The sequence below is a fragment of the Zeus faber genome (assembly GCF_960531495.2).
Source record: "Zeus faber genome assembly, chromosome: 5".
Lineage (NCBI taxonomy): Eukaryota > Metazoa > Chordata > Actinopteri > Zeiformes > Zeidae > Zeus > Zeus faber.
In genome coordinates, this window is record NC_137192.1 from 33246163 (window position 1) to 33267557 (window position 21395).

Sequence of the window (21395 nt, forward strand, 5' to 3'; positions counted from 1 at the left end):
TTTCCGCAAGAAAACATGTTTTGCCTCCCTGGCTCCACGCCGCAACGTCAAATCCTGCCCCCCCCCCCCGGGGCCACAACAACAAGTTCACGTCCATATTTAGCCTCCTCCTCTAAAAGCCAGGTTCAAGGACAGGTGAGGAAGGTTTTAAAAATGTCAAGCCTGTCTGTCTCACGGAGTGACGCAGATGGGAAAGGACAGTTCATGCATATATTTAGATGCGCGGGGAGAAAAAAAAAGGAAAAAAATGACGTACGGAACAGGAAACTTTCAGTTCATTTGGAAGCAGCATCCTGCCGTATGAAGCAGGTGGTGTCTGCGAGTAACATTTACCATTATAAAATGTTATGGCTCTTTTTTTTTTTTTTTTGATGCCAACTGAATCAAAAATTAACTAGATATTTGAATACAAAGACTAAACAAAATGATCCTCTTATATATATTAAGCATAATTAAACGCACTGGTTTCTGGGTGACATTCATGTCTATCGTATCAAAAATAAAAGAAAGTTAAATGTATTCAACCCGCTTTGCCTTTTTTCCCTCTGGGGATCGGCAGCATCCTCAGTGTCCTTGTTCTTAATGAATACATGCCAATTTGGTTTCTATGACGAGCGAAAAAAAAAATTGGCTTAACAAGCCTTAAAAATAGTATTTAAGACTTGTTAAGGCAATTTCAGGGCCTTAATTCTTGCTGAATTGATTTACCACCTGTTTAGACTTTTTAATGAGCCAGGGCTTCCCTGGGAGACGCATTAAGCTCGCTCTGGATGTGGAATGCTTGCGTATGACTGGCCTGAGGCTGTTAGACATGGGCTTGGGCCTTTGAGGAAAAAACAAAAACAAAAACATTCAAACACTGGCAAATTGATGTTGGACAGAAACTGGGAGGCCGTCCACACTGCATTCACTCGCTAGCCCCGGCAAATTGTCCCTCCCATGGAGCCTGTTGTTTTGAGCTATGGGGACAACGTGTCTCTGGGCCTGGAGACCCCTGATGTATGGGCGGGGTGGGGGGGGGTACTTGAACAACCCTGTTGTGAAATTTGTGTCGCGTCCAAGTCGGATGAATTAAGCCAGCACTGCATGTTTCCCGTTAACAGGAGGACAACGTTGGACGACGATAAGAATAAAGGCCTTGTTTCCAGTCAGCGCCTGGGCGGTGAATACGGTGAATACGGTGAATACGTCTGAAACACCTGCGTGACGGGCAAAACAAAACAAAACAAAACAAAAAAAAAACCCTGCGTTTGGTGATCCGGGCTGCATGCGAGGACACGCGCAGGGGACGGGTTGGTGTTTGTCACGTTCAGGCTTGGTTCAAATCCACCGTTGAATGTGGTTGTGGGTTAAGCGCCTCATTTCCAGGGGGTCTGGCCCAACTCTTATTCTGGTCAGCTTACCGCTGACTGGCCCATTGTGCTGTTAGATGCTGTCAGATTCCACAAACAGATGTTTCCATCGAAAATTTCAGGGGAGTTTTAAGCCGACGTCAGAATGTTGAAATGAATTAAATGTGAATTAGGTGTCCATCAGCTGGGCTGAGGCGAGTAAGCCCTGCAGTACTTGAATGTTTACGTTCCGATGTCGAACGTCATTAAATATCTCTTCTTCACAAGGGGGGTGTTTATAATTACACTGTTGTTTTACACTACATACCGTATTTTAAATTTTCATATCAGAACGAACCAGGGTTTCGCTCGTGGAAACGGGTTTGGCAGCAACTGCGACGCATCTGAAGTATCAGAACACTGGAGGCTTTCTGCTCCGTAATTCGGGAGTGGAGACAACAATGGTCTGCAAAGGCCAATAAATCCTCCTAATGGCACCAAGAGCTTGTGTCACAAGACTTTCCGTTTGTAACTCCTCTGTCCCGCAAATCTTGTGTAACAAAAAGTGAAGAAGTGACCAGAGAGCCTGCAGCCAGAAGTGGTAAGGACAGGGTGACTCTTCCCTGCATCGCTGTGAAACGGGGGGAGAAACTGAACTGAGATAAAAGCAAAAGCATTTATCGTGAGGAGAGAAAAAAACGAAAAAACAAACAAAAAAACAACAACACACATACAGGGTAAACTGTTTCCCAGCCTGGTACAGTCACACCTTTGTTTGTTTGTTTGTTAACAGCATATTTTATGGGGCTTGATTTACTATAGTGCTTTGACACCACTTCCTGTACACGGCTGAGATTACAGCAAATGAGCCCATTCAACCTAGTGAATCATGGAAGTAAGAGTTTTGATCATTTGCGGCTTCCTGTCCATGTTTAGGTTTACAAAACTAAAATGCTAAAGGGAAATCTGTTATGATATGTATTCAAAAAGTACCAGCATTTGCAGGCTGTTATGACTCTTACATGTAAACTGCTGTTTAAAATGCATTTATTTTATTATCAAGACGGCAATAATATGATGCAATAACACTTCTTGGCCCAACTCCACTGCCACCCACCAACCAAACTAATCACTTGATAGTTGTATGCTCTTGGCAGAGCATTATCTCCATGGGAGCGGTTTATTTCCAGCTTGTTGGCTCAGGGCAAATGGGTGCCAAGCTTACTTAGCCAAAAAATATACTCAAAACACAATATCAGCGAGCAAGAAGACTGCATTTAGCAGAGCATTAAACCTCCCCCATGAACGTTCAACTGCAATGCAGAGGAAGACAGATTCGAGGATGTGTTAGATGCTTTCACACGTGAACACCGGACATTGTCCGGAGTTGCCCTTTCACACAAGTAGCTCAATCAGACCTTATGCTGACTTTGTACTAGGGTTGTGGCTGGTAAAGTCCGGGTAATGTCCGGTCCAAACAATTCGGACATTTGCGTTAACACATACGGCTCCTCCGGGTAATGTCTGGATAACTTCAGGGTTGCAGTGTGAAAGCAGCTTAAGTGTCAAAAAACTTTTACAAGAGCAACTGGCAGATTAGATGCTTGCAGCTTCCAGCACCTGGCCCCTGCATTTTCACATTTGGATACATGACATATATAAATAAATGTAATTCTAATTCAGACGTTATGGATGTTATACGACATAGAAAACTTGTCGTATAACATGTTGACTAGGAATGCGCCGTAATTCTTTTCTCAACCAAGTTCTTAACTTCAACTAGCTACTGGCTAAAACCAGATATAGCATACTGTAGGTACTGGTCAGTGTCCTTTGTGAAAAAATAACGATCCCAGCCCTGGCCTTTTTCACATTTAGAATTAAGGAAAAAAGTTCCTGCATTCATTTTACTCCAGTACAAGACAGTCGTCTTTCATCAACACTTGTGGTGAAAACGGCTCAGCGTCAAATTACTTGCGGCGACAAGGAAATTTGAATCCGGTTGAAAAACAGCATCAATTTATCAGGCCCGATGGGATGGAAGTGTGAAACAATGTAAAATCACTTACTTCATCTGCTTCACAATGGTGCTCTTCCCTGACTCCCCGGCACCTGCGGAGAGAACAAAAAGAGACGAGGTTAAAAATACGCCCCCGCTGGCTGAGAAATGTAAACAGGCAGCTGGAGAGCCTGCCTCACATCTGGACCCTTAAATTACACGCCTTACCTCAGCCACCCCCACCCCGCCCCCAACACCACCACACACACACACACACGCACACACACGCACACATGCACACACGCACACACGCACACACGCACAATGAAGCTCCCGGGCAGGATGGGCTGGGATACATTCTACTGGCAGATGCCAACCCAGACTCCTTCATGGTATATGAACCCGGAATGGAGAGGAAAAATATGCAGTTTTTCCTTAAAGTATAGAGAGTTTGATATGGAATGTCTCATGCTGAGGTCGCTATACATACACATCAGAGGTATTATAATAATGACAATAATAAATATAGCGGCAGGCAGCAATACACAGGGTGCAGTTTGGTCGTGTTAGGCACGTATCACAGTTTCCTGGCTTCTCTGAAACGACAGCACGGTTTTCCGAGCTTACACTGAACGCTGCATCGGCTCCCCCCGGGTCTGTCGTCTCCTGGTTGTTCGTCCAGCGGAGCAACTACGAGGTGGCGCAACCCTCCGAATGCAAATGTGCACCCGCTGACGAAAAAACCAGACTAACTGTATACAATATGGGTTCATGATGCCGCAACTCGCCTTGCTTCCCAAACCCAGATACGTCAAAACTCTTCAACTTATTTTTCCGGCTCATTTTCGTCGTTCCCCCCCCCCCACTAAGTCCCGCTCCAAATGTTGAACGATGGGGATCAAACTTAAACCACGAGATGTCCGAGACGCCCCGGTTCTGACGAGACCTCAACCGTGTCCGCGGGCTCAGCGATTGTCGCCTTCCAGACACTTTAAGGAATAACCCAACGAGAGGCGATGAGATAAAGTGGAGCGTACGCTACATTCACACACTGGACTCCCTCCTTTCGTCGCATGCGGTGCCCGTGTTTCCCATTTCCAAGCGCTTAGTACCCCCACATGACAGTTGGCTAATCACACTGCGTCTAAGCACTCAATCTATTCACTCTCGTGGAGCACATTGTTCAAACTGACAACCACAGGGAGGAGGAGAAAGAAGGAAATGTTATCTGGCACGATGCCTTGAGTGTCATTTGAAATTGCGAACAGAGTCTCTGCTAAAACTTCTGAGATGCCGTGCGGTCTGAGAAGCACGCAATCGAAAGTACATGGTCTGGTTGTGCATGCAGCAGGCACTCCAAAGAGCGGGCCAATATATCTGTTAGTTTGTGCCAACAGGCTGCCAATCCAAGCTACTGTAGCTCTAGAGATGATTGTGTGTAGTGGAGCCATGAAACAGTACATAGACTGTGTGTCAGTACCTATAAGGAGCTGGAATCTCAGTGAAGGGTTAATCATTTGTCGTACGGACGAATAAATAACAACCACCAACAGGAAAAACAAAGCGGAATTTGTTCCTGGAGTAACAATGGGTGAGCCAAAGGTAAGTGAGTAAGATTTCAGATATTTCTAAGAGCTGTTCCCAAAGTATAATGATACCAGGTCCACACACACACACACACATGCACACGCACGCACGCACGCACACACGGCAGTATTGACAGTAGTAAATATACCCTTTGGAATCTAGTGAACAACATGAAACTAGAAGTGATGGTGAAGTTCTCTGCACCCTTTACAGCCCATCACATTGAAGTTTCCATTAACACCAATACAGCACAGTACATTTGTTTTTCTGTTTTAAATATAATTCAAGTTGGTCAAAAAACAAACAAAAACATTTGAGGTTGGTACTTTGGGCCTGAGGGTGATTAACAGTACAACCAAGTTATTAGCATTTAATGTGACACCAATACCACCTCTCCTCCCACAGTCGAAGGCAATCAAACAACAATGCAGCTTTATTCCATTCTGCACGGCCAAAAGGGGACTTTGAAATGAAACCCATAAGTCTTTACCATTTTCACACACTGTCAAAGAGGATCAATGTGCTTGTGCAATAATGCTGTTTTCGTCTGGCAGTGCCCTTGTAGGTCGTACGTTGACAGGAAAATAAAATCAGATGCATGTGAAATTGTTTAGATAGCGCAATTCCTCAAATAGTTACCGGGGCTTTTATTTACCTCAACTGCAGAGGGTACCTGGATTTATTTATTGCAAGCAGGCTTATGTTCGAAGCAGTCTTTTATATCTACAACCAAACCAAAACAAAGCTCTCCCTTTGAATTTTAAATCAAACTCCCATCTGGGTGCCATGCTCCTCGAAATAAATACAAAAATAAAAACAGACTGTTTTTATTTGAAGAGATTTCTTTCTTTGTCATTTCTTAGCACTCAGTGGAGCCAAGATCGCTCTCTCTCCATTACGCAATCCACTGGCTTGATCCAAGGCAGAAAGGCCCCTAGTCGGATTTAAAATGTTGGTTTCACACAAAGTAGAAACTAACGAGTAGATCAAAAATAAAAACACAGGGACACACGGTGCGACGTGCTGTCTGGAGGAGGAAAAAAACCCCACTTCAATTCTCTGAGTTAGGTTTACTTTTAACACAATGAGAAATCCAGAACAACAAAGTGTTGAAAATAGTATGATTATGAATTCATCAATTTCAAGCGGTGGAAATGTTCGTTCTGCTTAGCTGGCATACACATTATATTACAGGCACCGAGAATCCATCTTCGCTTTTCCCCCGGTCTGTATTTGAGGCAGGCCTTTATTTGTTTGTGTCGACCACGCCCCCTGTATTTATTAGAGGCCCGGTTTTTATTTGAGTACCGGATTATATTTAAGGAAATACAGTATTGCATGCATTAGGAATGCGCACGCACGCACGCACGCACGCACTCAAGAACACACACACACACACAGCAAATTACTGACCAAACTATTCCATCAAAAGAAAGAACAAAGTCGTTCTTAACATCGGAAAAGGATGTCAGTGACAAGTCACTGTGATCACGCTCACCTGGGGTTACACTGAGGGAGGAAAAGGAGTGCTTTGGTCTTGGAAGCAATGTGACTCAGATATGATCTGAGTGGCTGGGGCCCTCCATGTGAGCAAGCTGCTCACTGGCCCACGGGAGGATGTCGGCGAGGAGCCGAGGCCTGGGAGACTTTGTAACTGATATCCTGCAGCCGTTTCGCAACCATCTAGTATACCTCATTCTGTATGTGGCTGTAATGCTGGCGCAATAGTGTACCACCACATCTCTTTCTGGAACACTGAGCCAACCACAGCCGGACCACATAAACAGCGACAGAGAGAATAACGTGCACACGAGAAAATGTAAAAACTGTATGAAAATGTACCACCTACTGGTGTGTTTTTTTTTTCAGGATTACCTCAACTTGCCCTCAGCGATTAGTTGCAAATATGTGACTTGACTAAGGACATTTCTCCATCATCACCAGGGACAACAATGTGACCGAGCCCTCATCGAGTTCGGAGCCAAGATGGGAATCTGTGCCAAGGAGCTGGCTGGGCTAATGGCCTGCAGCTGCAGGGGGGACGGAGCAAAGGCCTGGCCCGTGAAGGCATACTCACCAGAGGAACACTCCATTACTCGCCTGATAAGCAACTCGGTTGACATCCAAATCAAAAGACTTCACATGGACCTGCCGTACAGTAGGAATGAATAGAATGTTTCCCATGTGCATTGAGGCGCATACAAACAGAGGCACGAGCAGGATGAATTACGTCCCGAGTGACCACACCCCACTGTGTGATCCCATTAATTGTAAACAAGGAGAGAATACACTGATCCCTAAGGGTGAACTGAACTTTTTTGAACAATGCGTGCGGTTGGCCCTTGGCACCTGGTGTTTTTATTTAATGATTACTAAGATGGCTGTTTAGGGAATGACTCCTGCGTGTATCTCAGGTCAACTTGGGGCCAATTGATTTTAAGCTATGTGTCTTATTAGGACTCAAGAGAAATGTTCTGTAATTGGGCATGCAGCTTTGTTCAGTGTGGAGAAAGCAGATAATTACACCTAAGCCAGTTGCGAACGAATACATACGATTATTATTAGACCAGGGGACATCCATGTGCGTAAATCATGGTGCAAACAGGTTAGGGTTATGTTGCAATTATTAAGGGTAACCGCCGAGTGCAAATATCAAATCATCCAGCAGAAAGTGTAATCTGGAGGAATATTGCGACTCAGAGTGAGGACCTCTCTCCTGTCAGATGACAGTTGCTGGGGAGAGATGAGGAATAATGGCATTGTTATTGTTTCAATGTCATACAGGGACAGCGTCTGCTCTGATTGTCTCCACAGCTTAGCTAACACGGAAAAATGACCCAGTCAAAACGCCACTGCATCAGCCTGAAGCAGCATTCTGGAAACTGTGTGCAAGATTTTCTTTCTTCCCTCCGAGACACTTTCTTTGTGCCAAGAAGCTGATCTAATTAATCGCTGTGCAGGAGCTGAATTTTCTCAACAGCAAAACGACTGCAGTGGGCTGGCTTGAGGCAGGTGAGCGCCCCGACAAGGTGGTCCGGTTACGGGCGCCTTCCCAAGCGGTGAAAGGCTTGACGTCTCACTGAATTGCCAGTGGTGAGGTTTGACGTGCTGCAAGTGCAGTCTATCAGCAGTAATCACTTCTATGGGATGATTAGAGGGCACTCCACGGCGGATGTGCCTACAGGCCGGGCTACGCACCACTCAACAAGGCAGGACCAGCCATTACATACAGGCCTTTGCAGACAGCTCTCAAAGCGACCAGACGGTGGCAAAGTACTTGTCTTGTGGTAATTACCAGGTTACAGCAATTTCGGACTGGGGAATGAAATTAAGCAATAACAACGGTGTGTATGAGGACAAATGCAAATTTTCAGGGCTTTCGCAGGGGGAATCTAACTTTGGTTCAGCCGTGTGAGAAGAGCCAGCTGGGGCTGTCTCACCAACAAGTGATGAGGGCCATCCTTGGAATCAGACTTAATGGAAAGCAGACCATCGATGAATTTCCTACAGCTCTGGATCAATAAACAGAGGATTAAAAGCTTTATACCATTAACCAGGTTATCAATCCATCTGTACCCAAAGAGCTGCTGCGCAGATGTAGATCATTAGCATCCTGAAGCTGGACCTGTCAACGCTGCATAGAACTCTGTTTCCCGAGGCATGCAGCTGGCTTGGACTGGGGAGTGTGTGAATAACTATGTGTGTGTGTGTGTGTGTGTGTCTGTGTGTTTTGAGCAAGTGTGTTTCATCGTGGTGGGACTAAGAAGGAGCAAGATACAAAGGCAGCAGTGTGTGGGCCCCCCTGCTAACAGGGAACACAGGGCCACTACTGTTTACGCTGGTTTAAGCCCAGACCCTTCCAACCCAACACCGCCTCCCAGCAGCCCCTCGCCACACAGCGTCTGCCTCTGGCCAGCGTCAAAGTACCTTCGCCCACTGGCAATTTAGTAAAGGAGACAGCTTCAGGTTGACATTGTTTAGGTAATGTATTCTTTATAAGTGTTGTACAGTATTTTGAACGGGACAATGTGATGCAAAGTGATTTTAGAGAGGTAAATATTCCGATCCAGTTATTCTGTTCCACCTTGAACACTTTTAGTTATCTGTTAAAACATTACTGCAGTATATTAAGAAAGGAAAATGTATTGCCATAACATTGAGATGCACAACACTGTTCAGTTATTATGCTCTAAAATCTGTACCAAACATGTCTAAGCAGGACTAATCTAATAACCTGAAAGCCAGTATTCATCCTGGTGTCTGTGTAGCACTATAGAATTGGGGGGGGGGGTAGGGTTAGGGTTACCGGGTAACAAGCCTCAATGTTTCACCTGCGATGACAGCTCGAGACGTGAACATCCAGCGTGCACCGGCTTTAAGAGCTCAACTCTGGTCACCAACAATACTCGCTCAGAGCAGCAGGTTGTGATCGCTCTCCGACTCCTTTCAACGTCATTTACCTTTCCGCGGTTAGTAAATCCCAGTCCCGGTAAGGGCGGATCCCGCCACGCTACCTGATGCGAACTCTAACGGACACATCCCCGTCCCCATCCCCGTCCCCATCCCCGTCCCCATCCCCGTCCCCATCCCCGTCCCCTGGCAGCCGATGACGCACTGAGCCCCGCACAAAGCGCACAAATCGACACTCGACACGTTTCAAACACCCACTCGCTAATGCACAGCCGAGTATTTATGCGCGAGTGCTGCGTCGGGGCGAGCGTGGAGGCCCGCCCGCGTGCAGTGGCTGAAATCAAGAAGGAGAGAATGGGAACTGAGGAACAGAGAGAGAGAGAGAGAGAGAGAGAGAGAGAGAGAGAGAGTGCGAACAAGGGGGCTGACGATCGACGAAGATGACTACGGTAAAAACGCAGAGTAGGCGACCGAGCCCCGTGGCCGACGGCGGTGACACAAAGCGACGCCCCCCTGAGGAGCTGCGCGACAAACGCGTGTACTCCCTTTATTCTAATATCCTCCATCTTCTCTACTCCGGCGTTCCCCAAATGCGTCCTCCCACTCGGCTCCGCCGCCTACGCGACAGCCCCGCGCCGTCTGTCCGCTCTGCCGGGGCGAGCGCGAGGGGAGGCGCTGGGCCAGAATCTCGTGGCCGCTTCCTGTTCTCGGATCCCCCTCCGACACGAAATGAAAGCAGCATCACGCACGAACACGCATGTACGCACACTCCGCCTCACGTGGGCGCGGATGAGGACGCAGATACACACAGGAATAAAAAAACAGATCATTGAATATTATCATGCGTCTTACAAGTAGAAGAACATCGTCATGCAGTCATGAGTTACTGACGACTGAATTATTTTTTTTCTCTCAACTTAAGAAATATTTGAATTAGTTTAAAAAAAAATTCCATTCCCAATCAGTTCTTTGTAATGCTCTCCAGTTGCTAAGGAATACTTACGGGATATCAGGATATTTAATATCAATACAGAATAAAATTCTGAGTAAAATTACAGAATAATATGCAATAAATGAATTTGTTCAAATTGCCCCCAGGTACACACACACACACCAACCCTCACCCATACACCCACCCTCACCCACACACCCACCCATCTATTAAAGACAGAGAGCAGGAGACCTTCTCGCTGTCCTCCAACAGATGGCTACCACTCCTCGGGCAAGGAGCAAATCTGGACGGCGCACTTACAACTGCTGCCGACACTGACAGGGTTGACAGGAAGGAGCCCTAAGCCGCGCGCATCGGTCATGTGATAAAAAAAAAGGGGGGGGGCGAATGAAGAAGAAAGTGAAGGGTAGAGAATCCCTGATTTCAGTTCTGTGGGAGCGTGAACAAAGGGGATCGACACAGTTTGAGATAGGATCTGATCGACTGCAGAGCCCGCGGTCACGGTCAACGCGCCTAACACCGACGAACGTATTGATAGAGGGGCGAGAACAAGGAAACACTCTTCATAACACGGCTCCCCAGGGGCGCTGGATCCTCTCAGGCTCCAGCCGTCTCCGCAAACGGAAGGAACAGGGGCCCGGGCGGAGGCAGCGAGGGGAGGGAGGGGGGCACGGGAGATTTGGCCACTTCAAACACACTGCAGGACACACAGCTAACTGATTGCGGTGGAGAGGTAATCCGCTGTGACAGGCTGACAGCGGCCCCGGCACAGAACGTCTCCGGCGCTCCCTCCCCGTCGCAGCTTCTCCTGGGCCGAGAGATTAAAGCCACGCTAAAAGCAACACGAGGGGAGGCGGCTGCTGTACGGCACATGGGCCGACGGCCGCCTTGCAGGGAGCTGTTCTTCTGCACGCCTCCCTCCTGCAGGTACCGTCCCGCCGACTCGCGCCCTGACAGACAGGCAAATGAGAGGCTGCACTGGCCAGCAAACTGCCGCCCGCCAATCTCAAATGGCCATCCCCAAGATTATTTTGTAAAAATAGAAAAAAAAAAAAAAGAAAGAAAAGACTCGCGTTTCCTCCTCTATGTGCAGCATTGTTGGTGGGGTCTGCCTTTGTTGGCGAGTGGCAAAGATTGAGCATGGCAGGCATAATGTTTTTTTTGTAGTGTAATCCACCCAATACGGGCGATCCTATGGATTGACACTTTAAAAAACGTTTACAAATGGAGCCATTGACGTGTCAAAAAATGAAGTCAGTAAAAAGTTAAATAATGATAATAATGATAATAATAATAATAATAATAATAATAATAATAATGATAATAATAATAACAATAAAAATAATTAATATAGCTACAGGCAGAAAAACACACTGTCCAGTTTAGTCATGTTAGGTACCTATAAGAGGTTTCCGAGGTTTGTGCCGCGTTTTACAAAAGCCCGGAAACTATAATCATTGAAAGAAGAGGTTTTCGCACCGCAGGGAGTTCTCAGAACTTTTGTGTCCGCACTGTGTCATCCAGGAACGGCCGAAAATTCTTAAAACACCGTTCACCAGGAATATTTCAACTGAACACTAGAAGAGCAACATGCAGTGATGTTAAGTGGAGGTTGATTGGTCCAGACGTAAGTCCACAGGGTTTGGAACTTTCGGAACTTGTGCTGCGTTTCACTGAACCCCGGAAAACTGTAATACCTACTCGTTTTAAATATAAAAAACAAACGTGTATTACAACTACCCCGAGGTTGAGGTGTGCAGTCGGATAATAACCCCCTAGGATGGCTGTGTCCCTTTTAATCACAGACTTCTCTTCAGACACTCTCTCTCTCGCTCTCTCACTTCCACTTGCACTAGTGTTGGGTCGTTCGCAAACGATCCGGTTCTTTTGCCAAACACTGGAACAAAACATCGTCGATGAGGTTTTGTTCTTCTTTATTGCCACTAGCAACTAGCAATCCCAGTTACGCTAGTTATTTATTGCAGACTACTATAAAAACATGTTTTACACCTTTTAACCTAAAATGATTTTCTTAAATACAAATACAAAGACCGAAACTGTACCGTTACCGTGGCCCAAAAACTGTGATACATACAGCTATATTCAGCTATATTCATTGTTATTATTATTATTTTTGTTGTTATTATAATAATAATAATAATAATAATAATAATATTATAAGTGTAAATGACACATCTCATCACATATTTCAACACACATAAAACATACACACATAAAAACAAGAAAAAACAATATCACAAAAAAAAAATTTGTGATAGACTGACACGTGATACCCAAACTGAAAAGAGCAGTCCTCTCTTTTCAGTTTGGGCGCCATGGTTGGCGCGTGGGCTCCATCTTGGTCCAGTAGTAGTCCAATCAGTAGTCTGCAGTGCTATCACGTGACTGTTGTGGAAATGAGAAAAACTGAACTGCCCCGAATACAAAGACAACAATTTTTTCATGTCGATGGGTTCCACCGTTCCTGAATGCCACACACTTTCGATGTCCATTGTGTTGTGAACAAAAGCAATAGGGCTCCCGCCCCTTCAGGGCAGGACCCCTAATAATAACAATAATGTGGACCCACATCTAAACAGTGGTGGGCTTACTTAAATGACATAACAGAGGGGTACGGTATTAAAGGTTTGTTTCCCCCGCTGTGGTACCTCTATGCACCCCCCGCCCGTTTCACTGACGCCCTCTTAAATCTCCCAAAGCAACTTTCTCAAATCCCCTGGTGACGCTCGCCTTCGTGGAGGCCCTCCACAGATATGTGAAACATAGACACATGTACATGCTCTCACACACACACACACACACACACACACACACACAGCCTAAGCTTCTGAAGCTGGTGAAGTAATTAGGAAACAATGTTTTCTTTTAATGACGACCATGGGATGTGTCTTGTTTTGGGGTGGGTTGTATCGCTGAACCACCTGCCTTCCAGGGCTCCAGACCACCAGCATTTAGTTGTATTTTGCGACCATTATTGGAGACAGTGCTACTAAATTTTATAACTAGGAGCGCCAGCGTGACTCGCAAATGTGCCTTTTTTTTGTGCCTATTTTATTTTAAATCGTCCTCGTATATCAGTAGGAGTCACCGAGAAAGTGTCCCCATTACACACAGGGCTTGTTTCGTTCCATAAAATAAAATAAAATAACCTACATGGAACATCAAAACACACTGTTGTGGAGTTCCGATCACAGGCACCTGGTCGCTGGTGCATGCATCATCTGCACAGTTCCCCCCCTCCTATCTCACAGATATGAAGAGCCAGCCCTGCCTGCACCTGCTCAGCTGGCGGTAAAAAAAAGAAAACAGAGCGCACGTATTGGTGTGTGTGTGTGTGTGTTTGTGTGTGTGTGAGAGAGAGAGAGTGGGATGGAGAGAGCCCGGAGAGCTGAGGCTCTCATCATGGTTGTCAATGACAGTAATGTACTGACCACATACCTAAAGTTTACATTTCTCAATTTATTTCAACACTTTATTTGCCGTCTGTGTTAAAAAAAAAGCACTATTTAACTCAATGTTAAAGCACCACTTCAAAATTTTGACTTTTTCCTTAAAAATAAAACAGCACATTGTTATTTCTGTAAATTGTATATTTATTACCAAAGCATTTATCAGGGATAGAGTTAAGGTAGAAAGAATATGAATGTGTTGCGTTGCATGTTGATTTCGCTGGCGCTCCTAAAACTTTCAGTACGGAGCGCCAGTGCTACGAATGGAAAAAGTTAATCTGGAGCCCTGGCTTCCTATCCGTGGTGGAGAGGAAGCTGGAGCCAGACGGCTGTAGGATGGGAGGAAGGAGGAGGAGGAGGGGCGAGGGGGGCAGTCTGGAAGGTGGGCGGAGAAAGGGAAAGAACGGGCGATGCGGGGAGGGGCCAGCAGAAGGGGCGCAAGAGGGAGCGAGAAGAGGACGACAAGAGACAATTAATCGTCGCAGACGGGCGAGAGAGGGTAACAACAGAGGGAAGAGGAAGGTGAAGGACGACGGAGAGAGAGAGAGAGATGGAGAGAGAGAGAGAGAGAGAGAGAGAGAGAGAGAGAGAGAGAGAGAGAGAGAGCATCAGTGTTACGAGAGGACGACGGAGTCGAAGTCTGCTCCATCAGCTCTCCAGCTTAGGACCACGGATGAACATTCAAGGTCCTGTCAGTGACCGAGCACGCACGCACACGCACACACGCACACACACACACACACACACACACACACACACACACACACACACACACACACACACACACACACACACACACACACACACACACACACAGTGCAGATGTGTACAGGGTTTCTCTGTACGTACGTACGTTTAAAGAGCCTCAGAGCCTTCCCTGTGGAGAATTAATACCAGGTTCTTACTAAAAGACCTGGAGAGGTCTCATTACCCTTGACAGGTTCTGCTTAAGCTCTAACCCACTGCCGACGGCGGGACCCAGGAAGTCGACACAACAGAGGGAATAAACATCCATGACAAAAGGACAACGACCTCACGTCAGGGTGTGCGGGGAGAGAGCGCTGAGGACTCCAGACGACATGGACGCCCCCGTTCAAATGTGCAACAAGCTGCTGGTACACACCACTATGACGGCCAAAGACAGGAACAGGAAAAGGAATATGTGAAGTGCCTTGAAGAACTAACATGTTCAAGGAAACATCAAGTAGTACGACATAAATAACACACTCGGATCTGAAAGAGAGACGGGGCATTATTGAAGGAGAGGGATAAAACACGCTGCTATGAGAGTGACACGTGGACAGTCCCAACCATCCCACCGTTGTTCAGTCGTCGCTGGCGGAGCTGTCAGGCGCTGTCAGGTGCTGCCACTTGCGACACGACTTGCGTCGATCACCCGGAAGCGCACGTCACTGCTTCCTGAGACGTTCTGTGGCAGTGCCACAGCAGACCGCCAGATGGAACGGATAAATAATTTATGTTAATACTGCGACTGTTTGCAAGGATGGAGTGTGTCAAACAGCAGCGTATGGAGACTCTGATGCCAGCCTGTGGTAATATGCTGCAGCATCTGGAGCAGCTGTTGCCGGCCAAGGGTACACTAACACAAATAAACAAGGAGTGAACCACATACAGAATCTGCTTTCTGCTGTAGTGTTGTGAGGGAAGGGTTAAGTCACTTTGGGGGCTGTAATTATAAGCAATTCATCCTTTGATAAATGACATAAGAATGCATACAACTTTGCAAGAAAAATGAAAAAGATTCGTAGTAAACAAGCTCATGGACAGTATCCCATTTCACACTTTATAATGCAGTACTGACTGTACTACTGCTACTGACCTCACAACGTGGTCTATCTGCCGTTTTTTCCACTTTCTCATCTAAAACGCATTGCACAAAGTTTGGCAATTTCTATACAACGTCCCCAGCGGCCTCGCTCTATGCAGACACACACGGTCATGGATGTCGCTGAGGTCAGGATAACAGTTCTGTTACATACCCCCTCTTTGAGATAAAGACCTAGTTTTAGTTTGTAGGACTCAAAGACCCTTAATACTCTTCAACACACAATCCTACTCACACAATGGAGTTAGTCAGGGTCAAATGTCATATTGATTTAATATCTCTTCACGATTTACTTGAGGGACAGAACATTTCAAACCCTCATTCAATCCACTTCATGGATTCAAGGAAAAAAAATTCAAAAAGAAATGATGGAGCCTGTGTGGAAGGGATATCTCTAAACCCACAACAAGGTATTTGCCATGATGTTGCTTATTGTTTCAGCCAGGAAGCCTCACCGCACGCTTAAAAATAGATTTTGAATACTCTTTTCCGCATATCTGGCACACCAGTTTAATCAGCGCTCCAATCAAACACCAGACACAATAACAAAGCTGATATCACAGTCTCATGTACTGGAGGCATGTAGCCAGCAGTCATAACAACATCCAGTCTTCAACGGGTGGCGCAAGGCAACAGCTAATAACAAACTAATGTTATCATCCAACCGTCTCGTGTTTGTATGTATAGGTGTTTTTTATTTAATATGATAACGTTTTTCAAAAGATTATTTTCATTAATTTCACTTCACTTTTGTGTCATCATTCCATTCCATCATTTTTTTTTTTTTTAAGAGGACTTTTATTTCATAACGCCACATTTCCAGTCCTAACATCCATTTATTTATTTATTTCAGGATTTATTTCAGACATGTATGTATGTATTTATTTAATATTGACTCAAATGGCGTTCCGTAGTGCAGTAGTGCCCTTGTCTTAAGAAAGTCGGAACAAACTTTTAAATGAGGCCTTGTAGATCTAATGTGAGGGAAGATTCAGCAACTGGATTGATTATTTCTCACCTCAGATTTGTTCAGAGACACATTTTGGTGGACTGCTCAGGTGAAATAAGTAAAAGTTTACATACCTCATACAACAGAACCCCACTACAAACTTTATTGGCTCACAGAATTAGGGGCCTCGGGAAGGAAGGTGACACACTGAAACAACGCACCAGGAGCAGGAGGGGTTTTGAGGCATGTTAGAATGGCTAGAATTCATAATCTGAGCGGTATTTTCGGCAAAAAAACGTATAAGATATGTTTCGGGGACCTCACAGACCTATATTAACTTGTTGAAAAGGAGTACAATGGGTCCCCTTTAACTACTACACACATGCACGCACACGCACGCACTCACGCACACACATACAGGCAGAAAGAAAGAGACAGAGAGCAAGAGAGAATGATGAGAGATGTTTGATGAATTATGAATGGATATAGCAAAATATAATAAATTAACTGCAGCAACAGCAGGCCCCAAAAGTCTCACCTCAAAAAACTCAGTAACAAAAGGCAGACAAAGGGGCTTTGATGGTAAAAAGATGCCTTTGCCATCCTCCAAGTGACTGCTTGATTAATAGCTTTACTGTGGCCGGAAAATTAAAAAATGTGCACCTGTGTATAGAGAACATATGGAACTCAGTCAAATATTAGCAAATTGCTTTTCTATAGTTTATTTTCAATAGAAGGCGGGGGGAAAATGGAATTACCTTTCCTATTATAACTCAAACCCTATTCATCAAAGTGTACTTTCATGTACACACAAACTATCCAGCCCTGAAGAATATCCCAGACCCGCCAAGGGCGGAGACCATTTTTTTCACGGCTGTTTCTACGTACTGTATGATAAACTTGGAAATAAATGTGTACGGGACTTGTTTTCCTCCTGCATGATTCCAGTAACCTCGGGTGTCTCTACAAGAGCTTTCACAAACACACACACACACACACACACACACACACTCACACACACTCACACACACTCACACACACACACTCACACACACACACACACACACACACACACACGCACACACGCACACACGCACACACGCACACACACACACACACACACACACACACACCGGTAAGAAAGTCGCAGTTCTTCCAGCCTGGCGTTGGATAATTACTTTGTACTGAAAGGCCATCGATCAAAGGGAGGACGAGACAGCCAAGGCTGCCGTGACAGCCAGCCTCCTCGCAGCTCTGGTGTCAGACGCCGTCCGGGCGCCTTCCCTCAAACGTCTGCCTCGAAGCCGCAAAAGACCAAAGGACCCAGTGCACGGGCGGCCTGAAAAAAATCCAGGGTCAGCGCCAAAAGGACTTGAGCTAACTTTCTACGGCGAAATGAACCCATTTCAACTAGTTCGACTCAACTGAACAGCAGGATGCGTATCCTGTGGAACCGATCAAGCTGAGCCGCGGCACTGGAGACCATTCGTTTGGGCTTCATAGTACATAACGACTGAGATACAAATCCACATTTCTCTTCTGGAGACATGAAACAAGCTTTTCATGTCTCAGAAAGCAGAAAATGAACTCGGTTCCCGAGAACATCGCACATCTTTGAAACAGCACTTGGTATAAGATTGGTACTGGCAATATTTTCTGATAAGGACACTCTCTCAGCCCGTGACGGAGTGTTATCTAATGAAGTGTGATCGTGGGCTCATCCCTAGAATAGGAATAACCTCAGGCCTGTGTGAAATTATTTTCAAATTTCACACATTGCGGTGAAATTGCATTTAATTTCACACGGTACAAGGCGACGTTGGTACAGCACCCAGGTGACTTACGTTCCCTTTGTACGTTCTTGCGGCCAAATGGAACTTCTGGCCAATAAGATGACACGGTGCCACGATCCGTCGAACCTGCTGCAGCCTTTCATGTCCACCGTCTGATCAGCGGCACCTCCAACATTCATCAGACGCTGCCGTTATCGCCAATAAGGTCAGTCATTACATTCCCGGGAACTACGCCACTTTGAACACCAATCGCATTTCTATCTCTCAACTTCTGGTTCAGTTCTTGCATCTTACAAGTTAATCTGCCAAATGTGGCCCGCCGACGGGATGTGTGTGTGTGTGTGTGTGTGTGTGTGTGTGTGTGTGTGTGTGTGTGTGTGTGTGTGTGTGTGTGTGTGTGTGTGTGTGTGTGTGTGTGTGCGTGCGTGTGTGTGTGTGTGTGTGTGTGTCAATGGACAGGAGGTGGGCCCTAGTGCCGGTTGCAGAAGCAGGGAAGGGCAGCACTGATGCAGTGAACCGCCGGGGCTGAAGACAGGCAGAAGGACTTAACTCACGGATAATGAAAAAGTCACATGGGTTATTTTCAGACTGGACACGGTGCACGGCCGCGGGTCTTTGAAGTGGGAAAGGTGTGTCGGCCCAGGACGCGGCGCGTGCTTTCTCCGTGATACGGAAATCAAAACATCACGGTTAACGGAGAACGGTTCAAACCGATGGCCGGCCGACTGAACCGTAAACGGACAAGGATCCCACTGCCGCGCCCCGGCGGCGGCCGCATGACGACAAGTGGCGAAAAAGCCGTTTACTCTGCTCCTGGCGACGTCTCTGGATTCCCGAAAGACAAACGGATGGAGCGGAGAGGGCCACAGAGGTCTGAAAGCCTCCGAAAGCCTGTCGCGAGGAACGCTGCGGAAGCCAGCGAGAGAGAGACGCGAGGCTCGTGTTTCGACCGCAGAGCCGAAACAGGAAGTTTATTCCTGCTCTGCGTCACTATGGTAACCTCTGTGTGTCAGCCTGTTGAGAAAAAAAAGAAAAAAAAAAAAAATCCACAGGAAATGAAAAGGGGAGCGAGATGTGAGCTTTCTCTCCCCGGCTCCCTTTGAGCGTGCGAGCTGCCAGTGGCTCTGCCAACGCCTTCCACGCCAATCTAGGAGCCGAGACGACTGGGCCGCAGCCAGACTGACAAAGTAACTCGGCAAAGTAACATTTGGACGACCGTTCTTATCCAAAGCATTAAGTCAGTTATGACTCTTCTCTCTTGTGTTCTCCGGCTGCAGTGTCGGATTCCCCCCCGTTCATATACATATTCACGCAGCGCCCACGTTTGAACGTCCTCGAGTCGACCTGCGAGGGAGCCCGACAGCCGCGGGAGACATGCTCCTCGGTTTGTGTGCCGTCACATCCGTCTGTGAGCCCAAAATTCAGGGTCCAAGAGGTTCATTTGACGTGATGAAATGTATTGCACAAACTGACCTCGGGCCAGTTTGAGCCAGTTCATCAACTCTATGACACAGCCTGCCCGACGCCTATCACCGGGACACCTCCTGTTACGACCTCAAGGTTTCTCCTTGTTAAGCTCACACTTTTGGGCGGAGGAGCAGGAGCTACCACACATCGCTGCAGGGGAAACGGCGGTGGGGGGTGTGGGGGCTTCATTTGCCGTTGACCGATTCCTTTTGTCTGAGAGGTTTTTGTCTCCTGGTGGCGGTAGAACGGCGGCGGCTCACTCTTTGTCTTTGACCTCCCCGGAGGTCTCCACCGATTCGACCGGACCCTCCTCGCTCACAAGCGCCCGACACTCCCTGCGGTGAGGCCTGGCAGTGTCAGCGACGCGGGCGATGGAGCTAACTGCAACGTGCAAGGGCTTCCCTTCCCCGCCGCACACATTTGTTATTGCTAAAATTCTGTACATTTTAATATCTTACGTTATTATACAATTAGGATTGCTGATTCGTGAGCATTTGGACTGGGACTGTGAAAGCAGACGGGGGGAAGGGAGTGAGGCGATCTGCCTGGACTTGGCTTTTTGCGGATTTCGCAAAAAAAGAGAAAAAGCCAAAGCGCAAACCTCAAATCTCTACTCTCGTCTCCAAATATGTCATCTGAGGGAGTCAGTGCCGCCCCCGTGTATGGAAAAGTTCACGCCACACCACGACAGCATGAGGCTTGTTCCGTGTTGTCAATTGCAAAATGCAAGAGGGACGGTCCAAGTCGAAGACCACAAAGTGACTTCTCCAGCTCATTAGACTTGTTTCACCACAGCCACCTCAGCACATTGACAGTCGCTGCATTTCCTCTGTTTACATCATCTGTTGGAGCACAGAAGTCGAATGTTGATTCCATTGTTTCTGGTTCTGAATGCAATTCCTTTAAACTCCAAATAAGGGAGGACTCACACTTGGCATTGGGCTTCTGCTGATGAGACTGAAATTTAAATGCAGAATATTGATGAAGCTATGTAAGACAAGTGTTATGTGTGGATAAGTCAAAGTGATTCACTCCTGCGATGTGCTGACAGTAAGAATGCTTCCGTAGTGTTAATCCCAGTTCATAGACTTTCTTTGTGTGCCGCCTAAAAAGGAATGAGCCAATCAACTGGCCTGCTAGACGACAAACAATCTGCGGTAAACTGTTGAAAAATATATATGAGCCCCTCATAAATGATTTCCCCTGAATTCCAGATTGATTATCACTCGTCAAGGACCGAGACGACGTGTGTCGAGCTTTCCCGCCGTCCGTCTGCATCGCCCAATCGCCAAGACCGGCCATTCTCCTTCCGCCCACAGTAAAACCTGGTGAGTGACGGCCATACGGCATCCTGACAATGTCACTTATTGCTCTCCAAGCCACATAGTCTGTGTATATCCTTGGCCCCCTGTATCAAAAACCTCGCCGGTCCCCTGAGCAACGCAGCTGAGCTCTGAAGCCTGGTAGTGCTCTGCAGGGTGAAATACCTCACTTCATGCAGTTTATTATGCGGTTCACGCCCACTGACATACAGCTGATTGGACAACAACCAACATACTGTATACTGTATAGGCTTATTGCATTGTTACTT

General features: G+C 46.6%; 1 protein-coding gene across 1 annotated transcript in view; it reads right to left on the reverse strand.

Annotated features, from left to right (window-relative positions):
- Positions 1 to 21395, reverse strand: part of LOC307230974 (guanine nucleotide-binding protein G(i) subunit alpha-2) — an 86776-nt gene that overhangs the window by 18828 nt on the left and 46553 nt on the right. Inside the window, exon 2 of the mRNA XM_080001481.1 lies at positions 3401 to 3443. Coding sequence (XP_079857607.1) covers positions 3401 to 3443 — 43 coding nt within the window. The remainder of the gene's footprint in view (positions 1 to 3400; positions 3444 to 21395) is intronic.